The 27,354-nt window shown below is 41.0% G+C and overlaps 1 protein-coding gene across 1 annotated transcript in view; it reads right to left on the reverse strand.

Moving 5' to 3' along the window:
* The window catches only part of GMDS (GDP-mannose 4,6-dehydratase), a 614,024-nt gene that overhangs the window by 328,992 nt on the left and 257,678 nt on the right, over positions 1-27,354 (reverse strand). Inside the window, exon 5 of the mRNA XM_045551568.1 lies at positions 209-401. Within this exon, the coding sequence (XP_045407524.1) occupies positions 209-401 (193 nt within the window). The remainder of the gene's footprint in view (positions 1-208; positions 402-27,354) is intronic.

Here is a 27,354-nt window from a genome sequence, read left to right on the forward strand (position 1 = left end):
TGGTAATTTCACCCCGGAGGCAATGGCTGCAAATACTTGCAGTTAGCAATGTATAAAGGTATGCTTCTCAACAAGTCTAGTCACTTTAGACTATCTTAATGTTAATCTCACGCCCAAATGACTTCAGCTGTGAGACATGTACAGAATGAAAGAAGAAACACAGACACCCCCGACGCCCACAAAGAACGCCGTGCTCGCGCATTCTCACCATAAGGTGACCGGGGGTAGAAAGGGGTGGTCTCCTTCTGGGGTATTTCTTGCACTTTCCCATAAAGTTCACTTGTTGATGCTTGGTAGAACTTCACAGAGTTGATAAGGCCACAAGTCTTAACTGCATCCAGGAGCCGTAAGGTGCCAATGCCGTCAACATCCGCAGTGTACTCAGCTAAGTCAAAGGAAATCTGGAAAGAGCGGGTGGACACAGGGCTGCGTGAATGGGACGGCACCACGCAGGTGCTGGCAGGGTGGCAAGACTGTGTTATGCTGGTGAGTAAATGTCATCGTTTTCTAACAGCAGAATAAGAGTGTGGATGTCATCTATTTCTATATCGGATGGCCAGAAAATATCTTAATACCTATTAACTGCCTATGGCAATGCAAAGGACACTCTAACTACACTATTACCTGCTAATTCTGGGCTGGAGTCCCCAGGACACAGTTTATCACAGGGCAAACCCCTGGTCCTCAGAACCGTCTGAGGCATTCCGTACAATTTCAGTTTGAACCAATCCCTTGGGGTTGGCAACCCAGGAAACACATTTCTAATGAGCCCCAGTTGATTTTTATGTACAGAAGACTGAGAACATGTGCATTAGAACACAGCTGATTTTTAAAAGGATTGTTCTGTTTCTACTTTTAAATTAAGATATAGGAATAACTTTGTAGTATAGTATACACACATGTAATCTTTTTGTATTATGAGATACAGTGCATACAGCAAGATATTAATGTGTATATATGTAAAATGACTAACTTCTAAATGGATGTTGAGGAATAAATCAATGTTTTGTAGTTCTTTAAAGTACTTTTAAAAAATAAATGTCACTGATATGCTTTCTTCTTAAATTATCTCTATGTATACATAATGAACAAATTAACCTAGTATTAGATTCCCTAAAATAATGAAACTGAAAATTTTTGTCACTGGTTTACACACAGACTAAATACAGCCAGGCACAAGGCAAACACGCTTCCCTTGCTGCACTGTGAATAACCTCAAACTTCACCTGGAAAAATCCCTCTTTGGGTGAGTATGGGCACCAGCCTTCACTACTGCACAGTCCTGAGTGCCCCCTGAGCAGGAGCTGTGTCTCTGTATATGCCCATGGCATTCAGGCAGTTGCTCACCAGAGACCCCACTGAGACCGCTAAAGTCATGTCATCTAGGCCTGTGAATAAAGCTCATATGGCAGGAAAGAAAGAAAAGAGAAGACAAAAGAAAAGAAAAAGGAAAAGAAAACGAAAGGAAAAAGAAAATGGATTTCACTTTTCTAATCTTTCAAAGCCAAGAAGGCAAATTTGGGACCATTTCAGTCTTTTTCATAACAGTTTAGTGAGATATAATTTATATATCATAAAATTCGCCCTTTTAAAGTTTACAATTCAGTGGTTTTAATATATTCACAACATTATGCAATCATCACCAGCATCTCATCCCAGAGCATTTACATCATCCCCAAAAGAAACTCTGTACCCATTAGCAGCCACTCCTCAGTCTCCCACTCCAACTCCCACTCTGACCCTGACAGCCACTAGTCCTATGCATTTGCCTGTTGTGGACATTTCATACAAGTAAGAATCATATGATATGTGGCCTTTCATGACTAGCTTCTTCCACTTACCATGTTTTCATTTCTGCTGCGTATACACCTAGGACTGGAGTTGCTGGGTCACATGGTAACCCTACGTTTAACATTTTGAGGAACGGCCAGAATGTTTTCCAAAGTAGCTGCACCATTTTATATTCTCAACAGCAATGAATAAGGGTTCCAGTTTCTCCACATCCTACCCAACACTTCTTGTGGTCTGTCTTTTGATTATAGCCATGCTAGTGGTGTGAAGTGGTATCTTGTGGTTTTGATTTGCATTTTCCAGATGAGTAATGTTGAGCATCTTTTCATGTGCTTATTGGACATTTACATTTCTTCTTTGTAGAAAATGTGTATTTGAATCCTTTATCCACTTTTAAATTGGGTAATGTCATTTCATTGAGTTATAAAAGGTTTTTATATATTTCAGACATAAGTCCATTATCAGACATATAACTTGCAATTTTTCTGCCCATTATGATGGTTGTTATTTTACTTTTTTTTTTAAGAGACAGGGTCTCACTATGTTGTCCAGACTAGAGTGCAGTGGCTATTCATAGGCACAATCATAGCAAACTAAGGCTTCAAACTCCTGGACTCTAAGCGATCCTCCTGGCTCAGCCTCCAGAGTAGCTAAGAATACAGGCTTGCAGCACTTAATGTCTTTTCATTAATATCTCTTCACTTTCTTACTGGTGTCTTATGAATCACAAAAGTCTAATTTATCTACTTTTTCTTTTGTCACTTGTGTTTGGTGTTACATTTAATGCTTTGCTTGATCCAAGATCATTAAAATTTAATCCTATGTTTTATTCTAAGAGTTACATAGTTTTATTTCTTGCATTTAGTTCTCTCATCCATTTTGAGTTAAATTTTGTGCAAGTTCAGGAGACCAGCTGCATTGTTTCCAAATGGATACCCAGTTGCCCTAGTACCATTTGCTGAAAAGGCCAATTTTCCCCTGTTGAATGGCCTTGGCACTGGGAAATTTTGTTGTCAGGAAAAGCTGTGGCCCCATGTTGAGGAAACAGTGCACTGAGAAGGCCTTGGGAGATGGGGTGTAAGGACTCTGGGACCAGCTGGTGGTGTCCCTTGAGCAGACCACTCAACTGCTTCTTCTGGCCATAGCTTCCTCACCGTAATAATGCCACAACTATATATTTATATGACACATTATAATTTAAAAGTGCTTTTGTTTGAGCTTTACAACAATCCTAGGAGAGAGAGAAACTAGGTAGGTCCTGAGGCTCAGAGAAATAGAGTTGCTAGAAGTCACACTATCCAGGAGGAGCAGAACCAGGACTCAGAGCAAGTCTTTGCTCCTGAACGGTGCCCACTGCAAAAGCAGCATTCAGTTATGGTGAGTCTCTCTCCTCCCGCCCCCCCAACACACTGTTGCCTACAGGTGCCAGGGATTCATGGATTGCAGATTAAGAAACCAAGAACAAGATGATCATTTTCATAAGTTCATATCCAATGATATTTGCAGGCTTTTTCAAGGGATCAGTCAAGTCTGATTAACAAACAGAATGTTGTAGGGTTTTTTCCTTCCTTCGCTAGTTTTTCATTTACATACATGATGCCTAAACAGCTCCACGAAAAGAATAGCTAGTAATTTTTAAGTACACAGTACCAGGCAGAAATCATTCTAAGCATTTTGTATGTATACATTACTCAATCCCAAGAACAGGTAAGTATTTATTTAAACTAAGACAGTGAAGCTATAGCAAGTGGTGGTATCATGTTATACACATGATGAATGTTATACTGACTATATTATATGTTCATATGTTATATTCACAGTGAATCAAAGGTTCCTGTGTAAGCACCTCAAACACTGGAACATAGAATAAGGAAACTCTTTACAACTTAAAAGCTTTTACTTATGCCAGGGAATCCAGTTTAGCTAAGTAGTAGGTTGTTATTCACAGGACAAAACTCACAGAAAAGGAGTAAAAGCAGCGAGGCTGAAGACAGCAAACAAGGCAGGGGAATACGAGCGGGAGGGTGGAGGATGGCTGCGTGTCTACAGATTTACCGGTAATTCCATCAAGAATTAAGCACATGTTCGATACTCAACATGCTGAAGGATAAAATTGACTGATTAAATTCAATTGTATACAAAGTGTTTTATAATAAACTGATGAGTTGAGTGGCTTCCTTTAAAAAAAAAATCAGAACAGCACTTTATAACTGATCAACTCTTAAAGGTTAGAAGTGTGATCCTGAAACACATGAAAACACCAAGGGTTTGGACAGCTACAGCCCATGGGCCAAATCTGGCCCACTGCCTGTTTTTGTAATAAAGTTTTATAGGACACAGCCACATTCATTTATTTATGTGTTTTCTGAGATTGTTTTCACACGATCATAGCAAAGTCCAATAGCTGCCATATAGAACGTATTTCCCATGAAGTCCTGCTGTCCTCAGCTGGGTGCCAGCATGTCCCTGAGTGAAGCCTTGGCGCTGGCTGTCCCCTCTGCATGCCTGTGCTCCGTGCCACCTCTCTCCCTCCCTAAGAACACCCGAGGCTTATTATCTCTGTCTTTATCCTGCTTCATTTCTTCACTTGAGACTTTTATTTTTTTATGTTTACTTATTTATTATCTATATCCCCCATGAAAATGTAGTTCTGTCAGGGTAGGGTCTTATCTTGTTCTCTGCAGTGTCTACGATGCCTGAAACCTTGCTTGGCACCTTATTTGCTGAGTGAATGAAGACAGCATGTAAATGCTGGAATTTAAATGTCCAGTACACAAATATCAAAATAAAAGCACAAAAACTAGAAAAGAGGCAATGAGAATGATAGGAGGATGATCATATTATTTAAATAGTAGGTAAAATTTTGAAGGGCAAGACAGAAAAAACATTTAATGTAAATTCCAAAGCATTAGCCTAACAATTATGACAAAGTTACGCCATATAGAGAGTCAGAATTCAGAACACAGGAGAACCATCTTAGACCATGATCAATGAAGCAGGGGTAGGAGGAGCTAGTTATTAAAACATCCAAAAATAATCTTAGAGAAGAGTAGTAAAGCCACAGAAATCAGAGACAGAATTCACATCAAAGGCAAATAGGAAATTTAAGTTCAAATACAAAGCCAATTGCACTTATCAACATTCAAATATAAAAACAGATATTGAAAGGATTATCCTAATTTACTTATGCACAGTAAATCATGGCCTTTCTCGAAACAAACAGAAAATTAGAAATGATCCCCTAAATGGGCTGTGGGTGAAACACATATAGATGCTGAAGGTTTACATTTTGATTCTGTACAATCTACACATTGGGATGTAAATCATAGATGCTTTTATAATTGGGTCACGGCTCCCTCACCACATGAAGACTGTGCTGCCTCAGGGCTGTTCGGGGTCCCCACCAGCAAAAAGGCTCTCACCAGATGTGGCCCCTTGACATGGGACTTCTCAGCCTTCCTAACCAGCCTGGACCAATATGGGCCAGCTGTCTGCAGCTCACCCGCATGCTGGGTGCTATACCACACAGAAGGATCCCATGAAACTATGGCACCTGATGCATGGATGATGTAGGTTCCCATCAGAAAGAAGGAAAGGGAAAGGGAAAGGGAAAGGGAAAGGGAAAGGGAAAGGGAAAGGGAAAGGGAAAGGGAAAGGGAAAGGGAAAGGGAAAGGGAAAGGGAAAGGGAAAGGGAAAGGGAAAGGAAAGGAAAGGAAAGGAAAGGAAAGGAAAGGAAAGGAAAGGGGAAAGGAAAGAGGAAAGGAAGAAAGAAAGAAAGGAGGCAAACTACACTCAGGCTTTTAAAGCTTCTACCTTTAAGAGGTACACATCTCCACTACTGCCACTGCATAGGCCAAAGCTGGTAACATGGTACCACTCTACCTCAGAAAGGATGGGGAGTGCAGCCACCCTGTGCGTGGACAGTGGAGAGCCAGACATGCCTGGCGAACAACTCTAACAACTGCCACAGTTATCACCATCCATCGAGCACCTGTTTTGCCTGCTGAACTTCTGTCTTCACTGGCCATAAGCCTACAAAAGTGGTTAAAGGGTGACTTCCGAGAGGAAGTCCATCTGGTCGGGGGGGTACGAGAGGGAAATACACAGATGAATGTGTGAATAACAACAAAAAAAAGTTGTATCAGGCTATTATGGAAGGCCTGAGCTCACTGTGCTTAGGCCTCACAACAAATCAAGCAAATAATGATGAATTCCACTATCCTTAAAGCCCTTTTACCTCTTCAAAGTCAAAATAACTACATGTTATTTAATAACTAAATGAAAACGGAACAGAGATGGAAGAGGGTCCTCTAATCAAGTAGGATAAATTAACTGTATTGATAACAGTGACAGTGAAAACATGATTTATATGAGATGATTACAAGAGAAAACAAACCAAGTCTGATTAGCAGAGTGGTTGCCATGTGGTGGTGACTATAGTGCTCACATCTTTATCTATTAAAAACGATCCCTGAAATTGAATCCTTGAGGTCAGAAATGTCACCCGTTGTGATTCTTCACTGAAGAAGTGCAGCAAATAACACACCAGCTCCCAAACCTGACTTTGCACGGTGCCTGAGAGACTGTTGATCAGACACCACTTGGGAGGCTCACCACCTCGCGGGGGCTTTTAGTGCTCCACCTCCTTCCGTTGCCCTCGACTCTCATGGACAAATCTTGAATCTCCCAGGACAAATTCCCTTTTTGAGAATGGGAACCCCAAGGAAGAATACTGTACTAAACCTTAGTCTGGGGGCTAAGTTTTGCAGCCCAGAGCAAGGGAGATGGCTCAAGTCACCAAAGGAAGTCCAGTGCAAGAGGCTTACCAGGACTGCCTCGCTGACTCTCCCTCCCCCTTGCCCCTCACATACAGTACTTTTACCTGAAAATATGGTTAAGGTGAAACCTACTGAAAGCAAAAGCTGAGGCAAATGAAAAGGAACAAAAATGCCCCCCCCCCACCCACACACCCACTAACTGGACTGTAAACTGCATAGGGGCAGGGGCTTTAAACCCCCTAGAATGACACAGAGGTCAAAATACAGCTGAAATTTTAAAATGAAAAGCCATTTGAAGAAAAATTCCATTTATTTACAGCAAATTAGATGAAATACACATTTAATTATGCTACAAATTTTAATAGAACTGTTATTTTCTAAAGTGTAAATGAATTGGGAAAAAGTATTTGAATAACAATTTTAGCAAATGAAAAACATTTCAAACCAGCAAAAGGGAAGTTTACAACAAAATGATGGGTAAGGCTGAACTTCTTTCAGGCTTTTCAGCTGAAACAGTAAGAATATATGGAGGAATTTAAAGACAGGCAACACTGTTGTAACTTACGTTGCCTGCCTCTTCAGGCCCTTCTGGTTCACTGGGCAGCCTGGGAGTCCCACAGCCTTTGGCCTTTCCAGCCTGTCTTCCTCCCTGCCTCCAGGCCAGCATTGCTCAGGGCCTGGGTGTTTGCCCCTCCCTCTGCTCAGAAGAGCCCCCACCCCTTTTCTTCCCAAGAGCCTCCCTGGAGTTCTTCAGGGAGAACAGCTCCCTCCACCCCCAGCTCTCCTGGCAGCATCACCTCAGAGCACCCAGGATGCTGGACTCTAAAGTGAGGTCAGGGGCTTTGTTTGTTTTTCTCATTGTTCCTGTTCCTACCACTTAGAAGAGTGCCTGTCACGTGGAAGGTACTCACTTGAATGACTAAGATAGCATTAACTCTGAAGTTTAGGCAGGTAATTTCCTCAATGACCTTATTATATTAATACAATCAATGATGGAACAAACTTCACATATGGGGCAAATCCCATTTAAAAAATCTCAACGAGTAAACCAAAGTTTCCTGATTACAAATGTCTTAGAAAAGAGATCTGTCTGCAGAAGAACTAAATGTGGTAAAAGATAACCAAAGACCAGAACTCTTCCTTTAACATTTGATTTCACAGACACATAAGGAGGCTTATGATACCAACTAGCTGGAAATGCCTAAGACCACACAAGCAGCCCAACTGTTTACTGTTCTTCTGCAAGTGAAAGTTATTAATCAAGGAGAGCAACAATAAAACATTACTTTCCATCATGAATCAGTCTTTTCTAGTTAGCAGGAGCCCAGCAAAGCTGACATTTACTTAGCAGCTGGTCCCAGATGCAAATTTGTTTTTCCACAGCTAAAAGTCAGGCAGGTGTGGATCTAGAAGCACTGCAGCTCAGCAGGCAGGGAGAGCATCTAGAGAGGGTGCAGGGGCAGGTCCTGACTACAGGAAACACAAAGGCGAAAAGAAACAGAACCCTGCCCTCCTAGAGTTTGCTTATGGGTGTAGGATTAGAAAGAGGCACAAAGAGCCTACAAAAGGAAGGCCACAGGGATTAAGGGAGGAGTGCTGACATGGTTACAAAGTGTGGGGGTGGGACTGGGGAATAGAGACTTGAAGGAGGGACAGATGACAAGGGCAGATCAAAGAAAAGCCCACCAAGGAGACTGGATGGGGGTGTGAGGCATTCTAATGGGGAGAGGGTCAGTATGAGCAAAAGGAAAGACAAATGCATGGCCCTGTCTGTGGGATAAGGAGGACTATGCCAGTCTTTACTTTGTTCAGAGGGCACCGGGAGCCAGTAATTGCTCAGGAAGAGGACGACATCACTTCACCTGGGCCTTCTGAAGGTGTGCTGTACTCCCAGCCTCACTTCTATCTGCCTGCAGCCCAAGGCCCAGCTCTATAGTTCAAAAACTTTTATTCGTCACACTCATGATCCCAATTGTGTATGATTTTCCTTGTTCTACGGCAGTTATATTTTTGTTCAAAACATTTCTAATTTGGGCCGGGCGCGGTGGCTCACGCCTATAATCCTAGCACTCTGGGAGGCCGAGGCGGGTGGATCGCTCGAGGTCAGGAGTTCGAGACCAGCCTGAGCAAGAGTGAGACCCCGTCTCTACTAAAAAATAGAAACAAATTATCTGGCCAACTAAAAATATATATAGAAAATATTAGCCGGGCACGGTGGCGCATGCCTGTAGTCCCAGCTACTCAGGAGACTGAGGCAGTAGGATCGCTTAAGCCCAGGAGTTTGAGGTTGCTGTGAGCTAGGCAGATGCCACGGCACTCACTCTAGCCCGGGCAACAGACCAAGACTCTGTCTCAAAAAAAAAGAAAAAAAAAACATTTCTAATTTGGACCATCATATTATTAAATAATTATAAGGTGGTTATTCCACCAGAGTGATAAACTCTAGGCAGACTACACAAATGTGCTGTCTTCGCCTTTGTATGCTCAAGGTATATATTAAGATGTAGTTTCCACTAAATTTTTTGAAATGCTCAAAGTAGACTAAGGTCTTTCATAGGCAATCAGAACATTTGTCATACAGGACAAAGTAACTATCCCTAAATACACCCTGCTCCAAAGACTCCTGAAGAGAGTCACTGCCGTCCCTACAGGCTGCTGTTGTCTGTCTGTCCACTGCCCTCACTGTGGGGAGCCACAGCTTTCCCTCTTTCATCCCTATTGTTCAGTACACAAGAGTGCTAAAAAAAGGTCTATTGGGTGAGTGGTGTTGAATTTTTTTCCATGACCTTATATTTTTAGCCATAGAGGCAAATCGAAACTTTTACTAATCAGAGTAGAAAACATAGAGGGTGCTCTGCTCTCAGAGGATTCTAAAGTTTTTGCTTTTTTTGAGGGCTCAACTCCTGTTCTGGAAGGCCAACTACACTATAACACCTTGTCAGATCCTCTCATTTAGTGACACCAAAAGGAAGACCAGTTGTCCAAGGATATTCCTGAGTGTGAGAACCTTCATCTCTAAAATGTTTTTTTTTTTTTTTTTCCCCACTTCAGTGATAACTCCTTGGTCACAATTCTTTGCTACTTCCATATTCTCTAAGAACCTCTGGTCCCATTCCCTAAAGTCTTTCTTGCTTTTTCAGGTAAAACAAATATTATCTAAGTTTAAAGCAAGCATTAACTTGTTTTAATTAATTAAAATTAGTTTAGGGAAAATGTTAAACTAAGTGTTCTGGGTTTGTAGAAAATCTTAATTTAAACTCACAGAGATTCTTTACAGATAAACAGAAATAACAAGCCAGCTTACCTAATGAAATTAATTATATCAGGGGCACTTAACCAAGCATCCATTAGGTCCACAGAAAGAATTCAAGGGGGAGGCACGGGATTTGTATTTAAAAAAAACACTCCTTCATTTTCACTAAATTCTATCTGAAATTTAGAATTCTCTTCTATTTTGAATGTAACCCACAATCCTCAGTAGTAATACTACTATCTGTGACCTTTTCACCAATAAAGATATAAGCCACCTGGAGACTACAGTATAGTTACTGCAGATGCCACGAAGTATCATTGTACCCATCACTGCTTTGCCATTCCAGTGGTTACTAGGCCCACTGCCAGGTCTTGTTCTATGATGTGTTATGGCACATTACTGCATCACAAACCTGGCTTTTAAGTATGTTAACATATTAACAGAGTCAGTTTTCTCTGTAATCCTAAGAATTTTGTTTTACATTTTTAAAAATAGCATTTTGAGAACATCCATAGGCTTCTACAGACTGCTGAAGGAGTCCATGGCACAAGAAAGGTTAAGAATGAACGTCTCCTCTAGATCAAGTGGTAGTGACAGAGTTTCAGTATTTTAGAATGTGCTTAAAGAAGAAAAGTCCTAAATCTTGCTCACCACTTACCTCCAGTAACATTAATAAGCTCTCATCAGCCATTTTGAATTCTGGATGCACATAACCTAAAAGCATTATTGTTACATAATCTATTGTTCTATTGTTTGAATCATTCACTAGATTCCTGACCTTGATGATAAAATTTCCAAAGTACGTAAGTACACTAAGGCATTGATGTGACACTAGAATTATACATATAAACCAAAAAGTAAACAATCAAATTAGCTTTGAAATGTATTTTATGATTTTTATAACTTTAATCTTCTAAGTTATTTTGATCATACATATAGCAAAATGAGCTAACAGTCCTCAAGCTCTATGTTGGAAGAGGACAATGTCACAGGAATGAACAGAAGGATTAATTGTACCAGGGGTACTTAGCCAAGGGCCTTAAAATATTAAACCAAGGGATTAAAATTATTTGTTAAAGATAAACCAGAGACAACTACAGGATTTAATGTTTGCTGCCAGTTACCACCCAGATTATAGTAACTTTTGGTGTTTTCTGTACAGACAAAATCATGAAAAGTGACTTCAGTTGTGTGTAAGGAGACTGAAACATAGCAAACATTGTCCTCGTTGTTGTTATTATTATTATTATTATAAAGTTGTACTTTTCCTTTTATAACTACTATAAATACATTTGGAATGGCCACTACTGTAATAATAAGAACAGAGCACTAAATTTGGCATCTAAATAACTAATAATTCTTTAGTTAACAGTTAAAATGACTGAACAAAAAAATGAGAACTTGCTGAAATGGTTCAACGACTTTGAGATGCCACAAGATGGCTCAAGGTTACAACATTATCCACATGGGGAGAGTTCATTTAAGATAAGAAGTAGAGATGAAGCTTCTAGGCAGGACAAATACTCAGTTTAGGGAGCTTTCAATCCCACTGGAAACTGGCATATGCATGTGTTTGTGAGTAAGTCACGAAACAAGAAAGGCCAAAGCAACCTCATATTACGTGGGTAATAATCTGTTTTCCCTTCTTCCTTGCCTCTATTTCTCTTGACCTCTCTCTCCCAAAAATAGCATATAGCGCATCAATTTTAGAACGAATATTAAGGAAAAAATATTTAAGCTGTGGGAGAAATATACAAAAGGCTTTTTAAAGTAAGTAACCCCTCAGGAGGGTCTTACATGTGTTGTGGCAAATATTTCATTGAAAACCCTGGAAAGAAGAACCAGGAGCCCAAAACAACAAGAGTTGTATGGCAAGAAAAGAGAAGGAAAATGGCAAAGAAGATGCTTTCATCAACATGGATACAATTTAAACAACGGTCAAGAAAGGACAGGGTGGGAACACAAAGAGCAACCAGATGCAGACAGGCAGCGCCAGGAGACGCAGGCTCAGGAGGGATAGAGAGGCCGGAGAAAGAGACACGTATGAGCATTCTCTCTGCTTGCTGTGGAAGACACAAGGCAGGTTCCCGCTCTCACACTATGGTTTGAAATAGGTAGGCAGGAGCAGTAGTAAATACCAAGGAGTTTCTAGACTTAACAAACTAAAATGCACACAGATCACTAAGACTGACATTGATGGAGTCATGAGCGATACTGTAGAACTATATGTACTATAATGAAAATACCAGCAGATTACTAAGTGACTTCAGTCTATAAAAAGGTAACAATAGTTATACTGAAGGTGAACTCAAATCACCAGGCTAGTGTTGGATGTCATTTCTATAGGGAAAAATCTAGCAAATCCATGTCAATGGGCAGAATCAAGAATAAAGATAACACCATGGCAGAAAATAAAGTGGCTTTGTGAGAATCAATATTTCCCTGCTATTTTTACAAAATTCTTTAAGGGATAAATAAGCACATGAGCAAGGAAGGAAGCGGAAGAAGCCCACGGATATATCTCACCTAGATTGTCACAACCTTGACAAATGCCATAACAAAGCGCATTTAAGTAATAACATTCACTGAGAGAACGCACCAGCTCCCTCCTAATCACCAAATGCACCTCCCACCCCACCACAATCAGGAACTTTCAGGCAGAAAACTAAAAGTAGAAGTAAAAACACCCATGCTAGAAGAGTGAATTATAAAAAGTAAATCCTGTCACTTAGTGATTCTTCTTATTTAATGTTTTGAAAACAATCTGGGAAAGGGAATACACTATGAAAAATCTTCAAAAGTTCTAATGTTTTTCCAGAAAAGTGGCAAGTCACATTAGGAGTAGTAAACTGCAAGATCTCTTGGGGCTACCCTGAAGGACTTGAAAAATGGCAAGAAACTTCAAATTGGACCATTTGTAGATAATGCATTTAAAATAGGAGGGGAAAAAAAGAACAACTGGATCCACATCCTCAGAGATTGAAATAGCCTCAGAGTTTCCTGAGGACACCTGGCTTTGGGAAGGCCAAGAAAATGTGGAGTCTCAACAAAAAGAACAGAGTATAAACAGGACAGAAAGCACGATCCCTCAGGAGAAGCCTGGGGTTCTTGTACCTTTGGGAGGCCTAAACTCCTGGTAACTACACTGGAAGTCGAATATCTACAGCACAAGGAAAATCTTCAAGGAAACAGTAGCTATCACATAAAGAGAGCGTTGAAAAAGAACTCAAACGTCTTTGGTTTGTGAGCCAGAAAGTAGGTACAATGACTTAGGCTTTGTAAAATAATAAAGAATATGGATAGAAAGATCACAGACCAGCTTATTACAAATTCAGAAGACTTGAATGAAGGCATACCCTTTATTTAAGTCTGATTAAATGCTAAATTAACAAAATAGAAGTCTGTCTTCAACTGACTAATATTCGAAGAACTATGTGCTTAATCTGCTCCATTTGCATCAACCCATTCTATTGATTTAACAGAAGCAAATTATACATAAAGGAAACCATTAATTTTAGAGGCAAAGTTAGTAACAGGAACTATCTCCATCATGTTCACCACTATGTGCCTAACCCAGTGCCTACCACAGAACAGGGATTTGGCAATGTTTCTTGAGGGAATGAATAAATAAGAAGAGAGTGTTTCAATATCACCAAATACAGCAGATACTCTCAGAGAAGACAGTGATTCCAAAATGGCTCATTCTTCTCCAGATGCCTTTTTCTAAATTCCATGTTTAAGTTCTGATGAGGGCTCATTTCCACAATAAACCACGATGTAACAAACCTGATGCAAGCATATGATTAGGCAATTCAGCAAGATATATTATTCCCTAAGAGAAAAATATTAATAACAATATTCTGTTATCAATGCTTTTAGTATTAATGTTTCATAGTATTAAACATTAATAGTAGCATCTTTCTGTAACAACAAAAGGTATACAAGAAGGTATTTGCCAGATACTTTCAAAATGGAAAAACATAAGTGCTATGTTTTCAAGTTTTTTCACATTTAAATTGCAATGAAATACACAATTTAGATTTTGCAGGAAAACACAAGTCACACTGAGCAGGACATATGTCTTATTTCCTTTTGAATATTGCCCATGATTATTCTGCTGCAATGTAGGTCGGTGTCTGTTTCCTTGGGATTTGTAAGCTGATGTGAGACAAGCAGGGCTCCTGAGGATGGGAGGATGGACAAGAATGATGCCTGCATCTACCACATTGCAGACAAGAAGAGGAAATGAGAAAAATAAATTAATTGCAAAGTAAAAGGGGGAAATAATCACTATCTAAGTTGGAGGTCAGCAAAAAAAAAACCTGCAAAGCATTAGAACCTGTGAGTTCTCAGATGCAAAAAAATACTAATTTGCTATGACAGTAATTCTACTGGGTAAGGAAAAAGATGCTTGTATATGTGTGACTAATGAATGAGAAACCACAAGAAACTGACACTGGAAGTAATTTATGACAATTAACTAAAACTCTAAGGCTGTAGTTCTTATTTTGCCAATAACCAACAGACAAAGAAATCAGCCTCTCTAAGCCCCAGTTTCATTCTCTTAAATATTAAAGCCCCTTCCAACCCTGATGCTTCCACGCTATTGAGGATACCACACAAGTATCTAGCAAACATTAATCTGAGGATCAGAAGAAGCAAGGAAAACCTAAGTTCAGTATTCTATTCATAATAGCCAGTGAGTAAATACAAGGAAAAGTATAATCAGGAAATAAGGTTGGCCCTGAGGGTGAGGACAGGAAATCTAGGCATCACAGAATATACTGCCTAGGAGACTGCCACTGCTCCTTATGACCCATTAGGGATATTAATCCTTCATAAATCTACCCCCTTAACACCACAGACCTCTCATGACCCTTTGCCCTATAGGTAATATTCTTCAAACAGTTCTCCTGGCCTTTCTACAATCCATCTTCCATGCCATCAGAATTATCTTTCTGAAATGTAAAATAGAATCAGGTCACACCCTTCTAAAAGTAATGGCTCCCCAAAGCTTTCAGATGAACTTCAAACATCTCAGCTTAAATAATTCAAGTCATCCTGGTAAACATGTGGCCATATTTTAAGGCCACAACTCCATCACTGCCATTCTAAGCATAGCAAATGATGAAGTTTAAAAGGAGAAAATTCAAAAGATAATGCTGTGTAGGCCTGACGCACAACAATAGAGGCTACTGAAACACAAAGCAGTAAGTAAAGCTAAAGCTGCAAACCTGGTGGATGTCAAGGCAGAGGTGGAATTTCAGCTCTCCTGAGTAATAGGATAACTGGGCTAAAAGCACCTAACGAGGAGGGAACCTTGAGCCAGGCTTGCTGCTTAAAACCAAGGGTGGAGGTAGAATTTCCCAGCCCATGATAGGAAGATTAAAAAAGCTGCCTCGCTTTTGTTTAACATAAAGCTATATGTTTAAAGAAGAGAGGCACACAGTAGCAAAGCTTCACATGAGGATCTGCTCCAGAGGCCTGCTGGCTTTGCCACGGACCAGATCTGTTAGATCTCCAGTATCAAAGCTGGATGGAAACTCTAAGCCACCAATATAGAACTGGTTCTGGACTAGAATGTCTTAGAGGCTGGATGGCGGCAGCCACAAACCATTAACACTATGGGGTAAGAGTGCAAGCTGGGTAGGGCTCCTGTTTAACACAGGCTTGCAAACCAAATTTTTCAAAAAGAACATTAATGTTAAGAAAGGGAACCAATGAGATCTACAATTGAAGGAAGAATTTACACCAGAGGAAATAAAAATAAGATAGCAGTCTGAAAATGGCTTTAAAATATCTCTTTAATGCTGACTTTAAAATATATCTCAAAAAGACCGTGAAAAAACTAACATTAGCCAAAAACAAGGAATCATTTTTTATAAAACAGGCCAAAATAAAACAAGAACAGATTTGAAAAAGAATTAAAATTCTGGAAATAAAACATACAGTTAGCAAAATCCAAACTATGAGGATTGAAGAAAGGCACAAGTCTTTAGAAAGTACACCTAGAAACTTCACGGCAAGAATAGATGCTAAAAGAACAGGTATATTTTGTGAAGACTTATGTCCTTCAACCTCAGTACCTAGCAGAGCATCAGGAATGTAGCCAGAAAACATCCAAGTGTAGTGAAAAGAGAGAGCAAGAGAAGGAAGGATGGCTGGTAATCAGACAAGGAAGAGGTGGGCTACCGAAACTGTGATATTCGAGCACTGCCAGAAGTTTCCTAGCCTTGACAGGCACCTTGCAGGAAGACAAGCAATTCAGAATTTGCACCTGGCACTGATGGTATTTGGGAAATGGTACATTTCTGTGTTATAAGGAGAACCACTTTGTTCTTCCACATCTTCATGATGCACAGAGCTTATTAGCTTGGTTCACTGGCATATTTAGGACAGTTTGAAAAATGGACGACCTAGAAAACTAGTGAGTGCCCATAATTTCAAGTTTCAACATTTCTTTTATTCAAAAGAACACTGCTTTTCTTGAAGATTTATTACAATAAGATGAAGTCTTGAATCACAGGTAATCTGTAAATGATGTTCTTTGTATTCTTAAAAACAACTAAGAAAATGATCTTCCCTGGAAGTTTTCTAAAGTCAAATGAGATGTTATTACCTGCTTTCCCTACCTCAAATTACTCTTGGTTCTTTCCAGATTAACTACTCAGGGAAGTATGGGACAGTCTGGATGGGTATAATGTGAAAACAGCGTACCTCCATCAATGCCTCCATCAATGACATGCTGTGTAGTGGCAGAGAAAAAACTTATGAAGCTTCTAAACCGATTTATTATCAACAATGACCCAGAACTTACATCTGTGAAAAGTTTCAACCATTTGTTTTTACTTTCCCTATGAAACCTAGTCTTTCACTACCTTAAAGAGACTAGAAAATATATTAAGAATGAAATAACTAAGAAAGTTGCCTTAAGTTCCTAAGAATGCGGTGCTACATAATCACAAATCTGTATTGACAGCTTATCTTCAAACTTCTGCATGAAGGTAGACTTTGCATAAACAAACACTGCAATATGAAAATGAAAGGAGGGTATAGGAGTGATCTCATGAGACCACAAGAATCATGATGACTCTAAACCTCTGTCAAAAAACTTTAAGCTTGCCATTAGTTTTGCTTATCTCTCCATTCATTGCTATTAATGTAATGGTCTACAGAGCTGTCAGGGATATTTGGTAAAAGCAATTTATCCTCCAGGATAATCTCCAACCCACTATTCAAAACTTTTTTAGCTTTAAACTACACAGGATTTGAGAGTAAGGGGCCTGGGTGGGGATGGAGAGTAAGAATGAGGATGAAACTAAGAAGCAATACATAACATTTTTCCAAAGGACCTATTTTAACCACTGTTCTCTTTATTTCACACCACAAAGCACAATAAACCAGCAGTTGAGCCAGAAAAGGTCTTGCTGTTTGAAGCAATTCTGTTCCCTCCATGGTGAGTGACATGGCGGTACTCTGTGAGTTTGCTTACACAGGCCAGATCCAGCTGTGCCAGAAACTTCAACGCTACACAGAAGTTAAGGGGCAGAAAAGGGACTTGAGAATTCACCAGAGAACATTAGTATGAAGATGTAAAAAGATAGCCCATTCGTTTTTTCCTTATTTGTGTCAAGGGAAAAAGAAAACTGAGACTAAATGTGGGAAAGGAATTTTAAAATCTTTTTTCAATTATTTTTTGTTCTTTTCTATTATATACATACATTTAAAACATACTAAAAATTTAAAACCTACTGAAAGTTATACTATCTCTTTAATTGGCGTGGAGTTTTCTCTCTTTTTATTTTACTTTCACTTTTTCCTTCAGATACATAGAGTCACAATATTTGCAAAACTATCACTTGATAGACAATAGTGAAGGGAGCAACAGAAACCCCTGCCCTACAGAGCTGACACTGTAGTGGGAAGGGAAGCAAACAGACACTACAAAGAAGTAACATATACAGTAAACTCAATGGCAATAAGCAGCATGGAGAAAATAAAGCAGGGAATGGATATGGGGGATGTTGGGTTGCACTTTTAAGGGAGGTGAGACTTTACTGAGCAAAAGAATTAAACATAATAACAGAAATGTAGTAGGCACCAAAGAAGAAATAGTTGTAGTAGAAGTCATAGTATTTTAAGTGTTTGGAACTTGGCACGTGCTAGGCACTAAGCCAAGTGCTTTATAAGCACTCTGCCATGTAAGTGTCATGACAAGTCTGTGAGTCAGGGACTACTATTATATTTATTTTACATCTGGAAAAAATGAAGCTCAGACCAATTAAGGAGCTTGCTTACGGTCACAGTTAATAAGTAGTGGAGCTGTGATTAATACTGGGGAAAATATAATATAAGGGAAACAACCAAACCACCACCAATACATATATGTGTGTGTGCACATACAACCCATGTGCATTCTTTAATATTTTCTATAAATAACCACAAACTAGACACAGAGCTGGTAGCCTAATTTTTCTGTGCAACTTAATACCAAGATGATACTTAATTTTTTCTAAAATGACTGTGGTTTAGAATCAGGTTGCCTATAATAGCATATTTTTAGAATGGTTTTTTATAATTCAGAGTATATTTTCTCATAGATGCAATACTGTAAATAGTGGCTTAGCTTTCACATAAGCCTATTTGATTCAGAATGCAGCTAAATAGATACACAAACACAATTTTAAGAGGAGAGAATGTAACAATACATCCTCCCTGCAACTGCACTCCCCTTCTCCAGCCCAATCTCACCCTCATCTCCTCCCTTTAGGATAAAAGAGCTTCCTGGCCACTCCCTCTTAGGGGCTTCAAAGCCAAGAGCCCAAAGTGTTCTCTGACTTAGGCTCCCTGTCAATCTCACCGGGAAAGCATCTTCTTCCTTGGTAGAACACCCCTCCGTGTGGATTTTGGAACTATGCATGCCATCTGCGATAATGCCATTCACATGTATGTAACAGCAAATAATTATTTTGTACTACACAAGCACGCAATCAGAGTGTAATGACAATGCTGATAGGTTTAAATGCTGTCAATGTTTAAAACAAAAAAAAATCAATATTTTAAAATGAGAAATAGATTTTGAAATATTTTACATCTTTCTTATCTTTTCAGGGAGGGACAGGATGTAGATAAATGGCTTGGAAAAGAAAAAATAATACAGGTGAGGAACCGAAAAATCTTTAGGAAACCCCAAGCAGACCTGGGCCAGCTGTGCTTGTGAAGAGTAGCGCTGGGAGCAGTAAGGGTCAGTAAGGAATCGAATGTGGTCCTCCTGGATTATGGAGGACTTCTAAGAGTCAAGGAGGACTCAGAGTAGTGAGGGACAGAAGCTCAGAATCTTCTCACAGTAACGTTCCTGACAACGGGAATGGAGAAAGTTTATGAACGTTTAGTCCACATGACAGAATTGGCATAGTGGAAGGTCGTGGGGATAGAGGAATTGAGAAAACTCCTACAAGTTACAATGTAGTCATTAATGCAATACTTTTAAAGAATTCTTATGTAATGGAAAAAGGCAAGAAAAGAAGTGGATAGGGCTGAATAATTAGAATGTGAGAGCTAAGAATGGGCATACTCTCAGTGTGAGGAAGAGGAGCAGAGAGTGGGTGAGAGGCTGTGATGGAGGAGGTTGCATGTGCAAACTGCCACAGTAGAATGGTCAGGCTGGCTTATGGTCATGGTCAGGGAAAAATGAGAGAGATCAAGGGCTTGCTCTGGGGTGAGAGGGGAACCCTGACATCCCCAAAGAAGAAAGACTGTGTTTTCACACATTAGTATTTCCACCCAGAGTAACACTTTACATTAAAATTAAAGAGAGAGAAAATTCACTGTAAAAACTTCTTCAGAAAGGTCCAGAAATTTTATCTACTCTTAAAAAAAAAAGTGCTCTGAGTGCCTAGAACATGGGCATGGGATGATGACTAGCTCCTCCTGGGGCCCTGCCACAGCAGCTGGAGAGGGAGTTTGGGTAGCAGGTGTGCAGGCAGCTGGCTTCTCCGGAGAAGAACAAAGGTGGGTTATCGTGCGATGGATAAAGGCTGCTTGTCAATCTCAGGCTTTCCTCCTGTCTCTCTCAGAATATGTGTGTAAGGAATATTAACAAAATAGTCAGCTACTTCAGCTCTCCAACAATTAGAAACACTTCAGCAGGAAGGTACTTTATAAGGAAGTGAGTTGCTTTTCTGGATAACTAAAGATCACCAAGATAGGCACCTTTTAATTCTTTGTATTTCTAAAATGCTCCCCCCTACCATCTAAAACAGAGCAAAAATAATATGATTTCAATAATTCTCATATGCCAAAGCTATGGCTATAAACATTAATAACGCTTGGCACTACAGAAACAGTTATGAGTGGTTCTCTCAGACTAAGTACGCTCTGTGCTGTGTGCTAAACCACCATCAGGGACAAAGAACCAACAGCTCCTGTACACTCTGCCCGCAATCCTCAGCGCACCTGTAACCTGTCCTCACAGACACCACGGCCAAAGCTCAGGACTCACTACGTCCCCACAGCCCCCTTGGGCATGGCAGGAAGTTAAATGCACAGTTAATGATTACTGAATAAGAGGGAAAAAAAACAAGGCCGTTCCTGATCGACAAGTAACAAAAAAAAAGTTAAAGAAGGAATGCTCACATTTTAGAAAACAAAAAAAAGAAAGAAAAAAAAAATCAGTGAAAGCACCCACAGTGTGCTATGAAGAAGTGTATTCAAAGGTGTCCAAAGTTTATGCTATTCTGATTATTAAGCCAGAAACAGAGGTGTTTAAGATTACGAAAGGAAACAAAACAAGCTCCCATTTAGGAAGACAGATGCAAAGACCCAGGCAAAATATTTTTGTGTATTCAAGGCTAACCCTTCCATATTTATGCTGCTTGAATTGGCAAAGTCAGAAACTTTTAAAACTTAATGTGTAGAGGTCAAGTTGTTTCCTTTCTGTTTTTAAGACAAACACAGACAAGATTAAAATACCATATACATTGTGTATGCTGTTATATTCTCTTCATTAATTAATCTTAAACTCAAAGTGGTAGAAAATGCCAAAAGACCGATCATCACACTATAAAAAATAGTTATCTTCAGATGTTTTTTATTATTTACAAATTTTGTCCTTTGAGGTTATTTTCCTAATATATATAAATTAGCTTTTCTTAATAAACCTTAAAACTCTGGATATTTAAAAAATATTTTACCCTTTAGAAAGAGTGTATAAATTCTGAAAAGTTCAAAAGAACTTGAATTTAGAATCCTGGGCATGGTACATGCTCATAAATGAAGGTGTCTGCAATAGGATTGCTATAGGGAACAGATTCAAGGCACCTTGGTTCAGAAGTATGGAACTTAAAGAGTTTTACTAGTACAGTGGAGAGGCAATGCTTGGAATCTCTACACACCTATGGGCCTATACTGGCACTGAAAAGGATGTTCAGAGCCTGGCAACAATTCAGCATTGCCGAGCTTTCTTTCCACGCAGTAGTGGAAGTGGACGTCTGTGGTCCCATGACGCTGCTCGCTGTCCTGCCTTCTTCTACAACAAGAACCCTCCATCACTTGTCCCATGGTTATAAGTGGGGCACATTATAAACTAACAGGATAAATGGATGCAAACACATTAAATACAATTAAATAATTATTTTTAAAAAAAGGAGCTGAATGTAGTGGCTCCGCACTGGAGCTGGGGCCCTGACCAGTAGAGCTGTTTCTCCCTTGACTTCATCCCTTTACACCTTGATGTCTGCTTTTCCTGCTGTAAAACAGGAGGAAGAGCATTTTTATGTCCTATGAATCTATGTCAGAGCTTAACACTTATAAAAGTTTTGAGATTCTTTTATATACTGTGTAATAAAAATGAAGTCTTTTTTCACTGCATCTTATCCCACAGAGTGAGAAGTGACAGTGGCCTGGAGGGCAGAGCACAGAGGCAGCTTTCAGGAGGGCCTTTCCTTAGAGACTGCTGCCATCCCAACATTCATTACCTCAGGGCTAGTTTAGGGAAACACCTCCTAAATTTCCCTTCAGCCCCAGTTTCTTCACTTTCCAACTCAAAATGCACATTGCCCACAAATGGTTGCTAAGACATTGGTTCGTTCAAAAGCTGCTAGTACTTTCATACAGATTTCAGGGTAAATTTTAAATTGTTCAGTCTAGCTGTCAAGGCCTTCCATTGTCAGATTCCAACCCACCTGTCAAATTTTTGGGCCAGGCCCCAAAGGGGTTCCTCCAGTACTAGTCTGGGGGTGGGCGGAGTAGACATATAAATGAGCCTCACTTATTATCTGCAAACTTCAAGTAATGGGTGGCAGCTTTTTCATGGCCTCTTGTCAAAACGAGCACAGAGAAATCATATTTCCAACACATTCTTGACTTTAGGAGATATCCTTCACCCTACATTTTACCATTTCTAAAACTGGGAAGTATAAACCCCTATCTCAAGAGTGTTACCAGTGTGGTCAGGTAGACTACTAAAAGATGTTTCTTGAGGCTGCATGGCCAGAGACGTGCCAGGCAGGACACGGGATGCCAGCCACCAGGCAGGGGCTGCTTCTCCCCACAGCACAAGAGGAGGGAAACAAAGACTGGCACACTCTCCCTCTGTCATTCCTCTCTGATCCTACCCCTTGCCCCTCACCTGGCAACTTACAATCACTTCCTGGGGCACACGTTTCTGGCCAGTTGCCCTCTCTGACCCCTATCCAGGCCAGCCGTGCCTAGAGAGGATCCAAGGTGAGGGGCTGAAGGGGCCAGACTCAGCTCTACTTCTTAGCAGTAGTGCGATTTTGGAAATACTACCAAAACTTTTTGTGCCTCAGTTTTCTCATATGTAAAAAGGGGATATTAATATTACCTACGCTACAAGGCAACTGTGAAGATTTTCCACATAGATACTTCAGAACTGTCCTGATGTGTCCCCCTCCCCTTCTGGCCTTCCACTGTGACTTCCTGAAGCCACATTCTGGTTTGAAGAAAATTCCCCACTGATTTGACCTTTTGCTCAGACATTGTCTCTACTTCCTTTTGGTATTCTGACTGGTTCCTTGCTGGTAATCTAATTAACCTATATTCTTAATAATACATACTAGAACACACCCTCTGAGAAATCCCAATCCTTATCAATTGTTTCTGTTTTTTCTCCTACTCTAAATCCTTGGTGGCCAAAGAATGAGCTCCAGTGGATGGATGATATAAACGTATGGATGCCAATATTAGCAAAGCAGTCAATGTAGTATTTAATCACTCCACGTATTTGTAATTATCTCCCTTCTGGGTTATCTACCACTCTTCTTGACGCTCCTACCTTTTCCTATCCTCCCATTCTCCAGCAGACCACCTCCTATCTCACCCAGAAAACAGAGGAGTCATTGAGCTACAAGTGTTCTCAGATGTTTTGCTCTACTTAGATAAATGCCATTAGTCTTCCCTCCTTTCCGCCTCTTAGTGGGAGGGGTATCCGCACTTCTTTCCAGGGCCAATCTTTCCCCCATGCCCCAAATCCCAGCCCATCCTACCCCTCCGCTACCTTCAATGTCTTCCTCTCCTCTCATAAACTGCGCTCAAGTGACCACTCTAAAAACACACCTCTTTCCCTCCAACCAGCCTACTCCATCCGCACGGTGCCACCCACCCCGCCTTTGCTTCATTGTCAAATGCCTTAAAAAGAACAGTCTCCTCACTGTTTCCCTTCTTTACCACCAATAACTGTTGGCCTCCTGTGACCAAGGACCTCAGGGAAGTCACCAGTGGTAGTCCTAATTGCCAAGTCCAATACCCTCTCTGGGACCTTGTGCTCCTGACTTCCTGGGTATCAACTCTCTTACCATCACTCTCTTACCATGGCTTTTATAACTTTATTTTGGCCAAATTCTTCTCTGACCTCTCCTCCGATTGTTCTTTCCTCATTTTCCTCACTGGCTCTTGGTTTTTCCATTCTTCTTTCCCCTTGCCTAGTGTTAGGGGCTGAACATTGTTCCCCCAAAAAGATGTGTGGCAGTCCTAATCCCTAGTACTCAGAATGTGATCTTATTTGTAACTAGGGTATTTGCAAATGTAATTAGCTAAGATGCAGTCACACAGGGTGGACCCCTAGTGCACTATGACTGGTGTCCTTATGAGAAGAGAACAGACACAGAGACAGAGACACAGGGAGAAGACCATGCAGGGATGAAGACAGAGGCTGAAGTCTCGCAGCTGCAGGGCAAGGAGTGGCAAGCCCCCCCGCCGCCAGGAGGTAGGAAGCGTTCCCCTGCAGGCTTCAAAGGGAACATAGCCCTGCTGATACTTTGATCCTGGACTTTCAGCCTCTGGAATGGTGAGGCAATAAAGTTATTTTATTGAAGCCACAGGGCGTGTGGTACTTTGCGACAGCAGCCCTACCTGAGCGTGCACTTCCAGTCTTTTCTCCTCTTATCCCACTCCCCTTCTCCTGCTGAAGAATGACTGCACCCACCCCAAGTTTCTGAGAATTCCTCAAGGTGGATTTCTAGCCCAACACTCGTGCGGAACTCCAGACTCACTGTGCGATAGGCTGGCTCTCACCTGGACGCTCCTAAAGCCTCTCTTTCTCAGCCGTCTACAACCTCCTCGCTGACCTGTCTATCCTTCCGCCTTTGCTATCCAGGGCCTCCATCCCACAGAAGAGCCAGAAATCACTGACACCTGTCCCCCTTCTTCAGGCTAACGCTTCAGGTTTTCTCCACTCCCACTGCCATTTTCCCAGGCTGAGCCTCTCAGCTATTCATCCACAAAGGTGTCCAGCTGTTCCTCAACATGCCAGGCGCATTCCTGGCCTGAGGGCTTTGCATCGTCTGTTCCCCTAGAAACCTGCGTGGCTAGCGCCCTCCACTCTGTTCAACTTCTTGCTCCAAACAAAGCCCTCACCCCCTCGGCCCCCACCCTGGCTCCCCTGATCTCCTGGCCTATAGGATTTATCACCTCCTAAAAGAACACACAACCTGCCTGCCTGCTGGCCGCCTTCCTCAGTATTAGTCTTCCCTCATGAACACGCTCCTCACCGGGGCTTGCCTTGTTCCCCGATGTGTCCAAACACCTAGAACAGCACCTAGCACAGAGAAGGCACTCTGTAATCGCATGCTGAGTGCACCAGCCTGCAGGCTCTGTCCCACTGAACACACCCCACACTGCCCACAAAAAGCATGGAGACCCTCAACAGGTCTTTATTTGAAATATTCCATGAATAAAAAGAACTATTGAAAGGAAAATATCTGGCACCACAGATGCGAGCACACCGTCCAGCTGCATTCCCTACACAGTAAAGGCCAGGTTCCTCTGGGACACTGACAGCCCTGTACCAGGGGATGCCTGTCTCCTCTCATCCCCACATGACCCCATCTTAGCCCGGCCCAGCCCATACCGCTCTCCGCATTCAGACCGCCAAGCGACTTTTCCTTCTCAAATGGGTCACGGGTGTTCCCGTTCCTAGGACTGCTCACAGTCTTGATTGTTTGTGTCCTTGCTGCTTGATTCACATAGTGAATTCCTGATCAACTCATCCTTCTTTTGGTAATCCCTAAGTCTCAGAAACTTAGTTCCTGCTCTATCACTGTCCACATTGCATTATCAATTTTAATATAAGACCCTACTCTGATCTGGGGACTCCCCGAGGGCAGGGTCTGCAGCTTTTCCTTTGGGGCATGGCTGGCACCTCTGCAGGGGGCCTGCACATGGCAGCCACTCAATAAACCTCTGTTGTAGGCAGTTGCCAAAATTAAAAAGAAACTCTTACCACAAAGAGTTAAGGATTATCATCAAGCAAGAAAGGAAAATACAGCGATGGGGCCTTTCGGTATTCATCTCTTCAGAACCATATTCTACCATTTCTTCATTTTGCATTCTCGAACAACCACAAAACCCTACTTTACAAATGTTTGCAAAGTTTTAAATTAAAGCTAATGTTAGAGCACTTCTTTTCACTTATTCTGAAGACCTTAATCTTTAATAGTTACTTCTCTATAAACAAAAAAGGGTAAAGAGGTTTGCATAAGTTCAAAAGAAACTTTTTTTTTTTGTTTTAAATCCAAAAACTTATTGTTAGTCCTGTCTGGAATTTGAGACTCTTCTAGCTGTAGTTGCCAACTTCTTATGTTCTCCCTGCACCAATGGGACCGTGACAAGAAGACTCACTGCTCCATGGAGCTGCCCACTCACACCACACTCCCGCTGCTGTCCTTCTACTCCTCATGGTGACCCTCGGTGCCTGGCTTAAAAACATTTTTCAGCGCCTGAAGAAAATGAAGATAGTAACTTCTGCCATGTGCCACTATAGCAACTACTTTGTTGTGGTGATGTATGCGGAAGCTTGCAAAGGAGGTATTTAAGTACTGGTTTTAGAAGTCTATTTTATTTTCTTGTTCTTTTTACACTAAAAAAAGTTTAAATTATCATATCCCCAAACACACACACACACACACACACACACACACACACACACACATACACCCTTTCCAACTACCTCTTCTCAACCAAAACAAATATGGATACAATCACAATATAGAGTTGGCATGTGAAAGTAGATGGCTACAATCTTAGGGGATATTAACATCACTTCTGTAAATAATTCTTGGTGTTTTCATTTTCCCAAGAGGAAAATAATATGGTTTATTCCATAATTTACAAGCCTTTAATTTTCACAAAGCATCAAGAAGGCAAGCCATGAATAACTCTTCAACAAACATTTATGGAACATTTACTCAGATCAGGCACTCTTGCTAATATTGGGACTAGAAAGATGAATAAAGAGCAAACTATGTCATTAAGGAACCCATGATGTATCCTGGACACAACTATGCAAAGAAATAATACTGACATCTATTTACTGCACAATCAGAAGTAGGGCTAATGGTAAGCACAGAAGAGGGAATGGAGCAAGTACACATGCCCAGGGGAGCCTGGGCTTCCAGGAGGAGGTGGCGATGAAGTGGGGCCATGACAGAAGGCGGGTCTTCACTGGACAGGTGGGGGAGATGGCACAAGGGGACACAGGGCATTCAGAGGCACAGAAAGACTTCCACTTTAAAGAAAAGAAATTGATCATTTTCATTTACCACTCCTACTTTAAAAATCCATATTGAAATCAGCAAAGCAATATAAAATTAAGAAAAATATCAATAGTAACCCTAGAAAACAGAAGGGCACATTCAATAAAGGAAAACGAAAGAATTTTTGAACACTATAAAGCATGTATGATTGGATTGATCAGGCAGAAATAATCAGTGCTAAGTTAGTATCAACACAACACAGACAGAGGCAGAAGCCACCTCACGCACCCCTAGAAACCTGCAAGCCATAGGAGCAGCCACCTGGCTGTACACTGCAGCCAGGGAGCCATGGGCAGCAGACACAGAGGGGCCACCACTGCGATCCTGCAGAGGACAGCTTACCACATCCTTAGAGGGGGGCCTGTGCCACAGATAGTTTACAATGGGGGACATGGAACCACAATGGTGTACAGGGAATGGGGAGACCCTGGCTGTACCCCAAATCCACATGCCTTTTGACCTACTTCTCTGCTGGCTACA

This window comes from Lemur catta, chromosome 5 (assembly GCF_020740605.2).
Source record: "Lemur catta isolate mLemCat1 chromosome 5, mLemCat1.pri, whole genome shotgun sequence".
In the NCBI taxonomy this organism is placed as follows: domain Eukaryota; kingdom Metazoa; phylum Chordata; class Mammalia; order Primates; family Lemuridae; genus Lemur; species Lemur catta.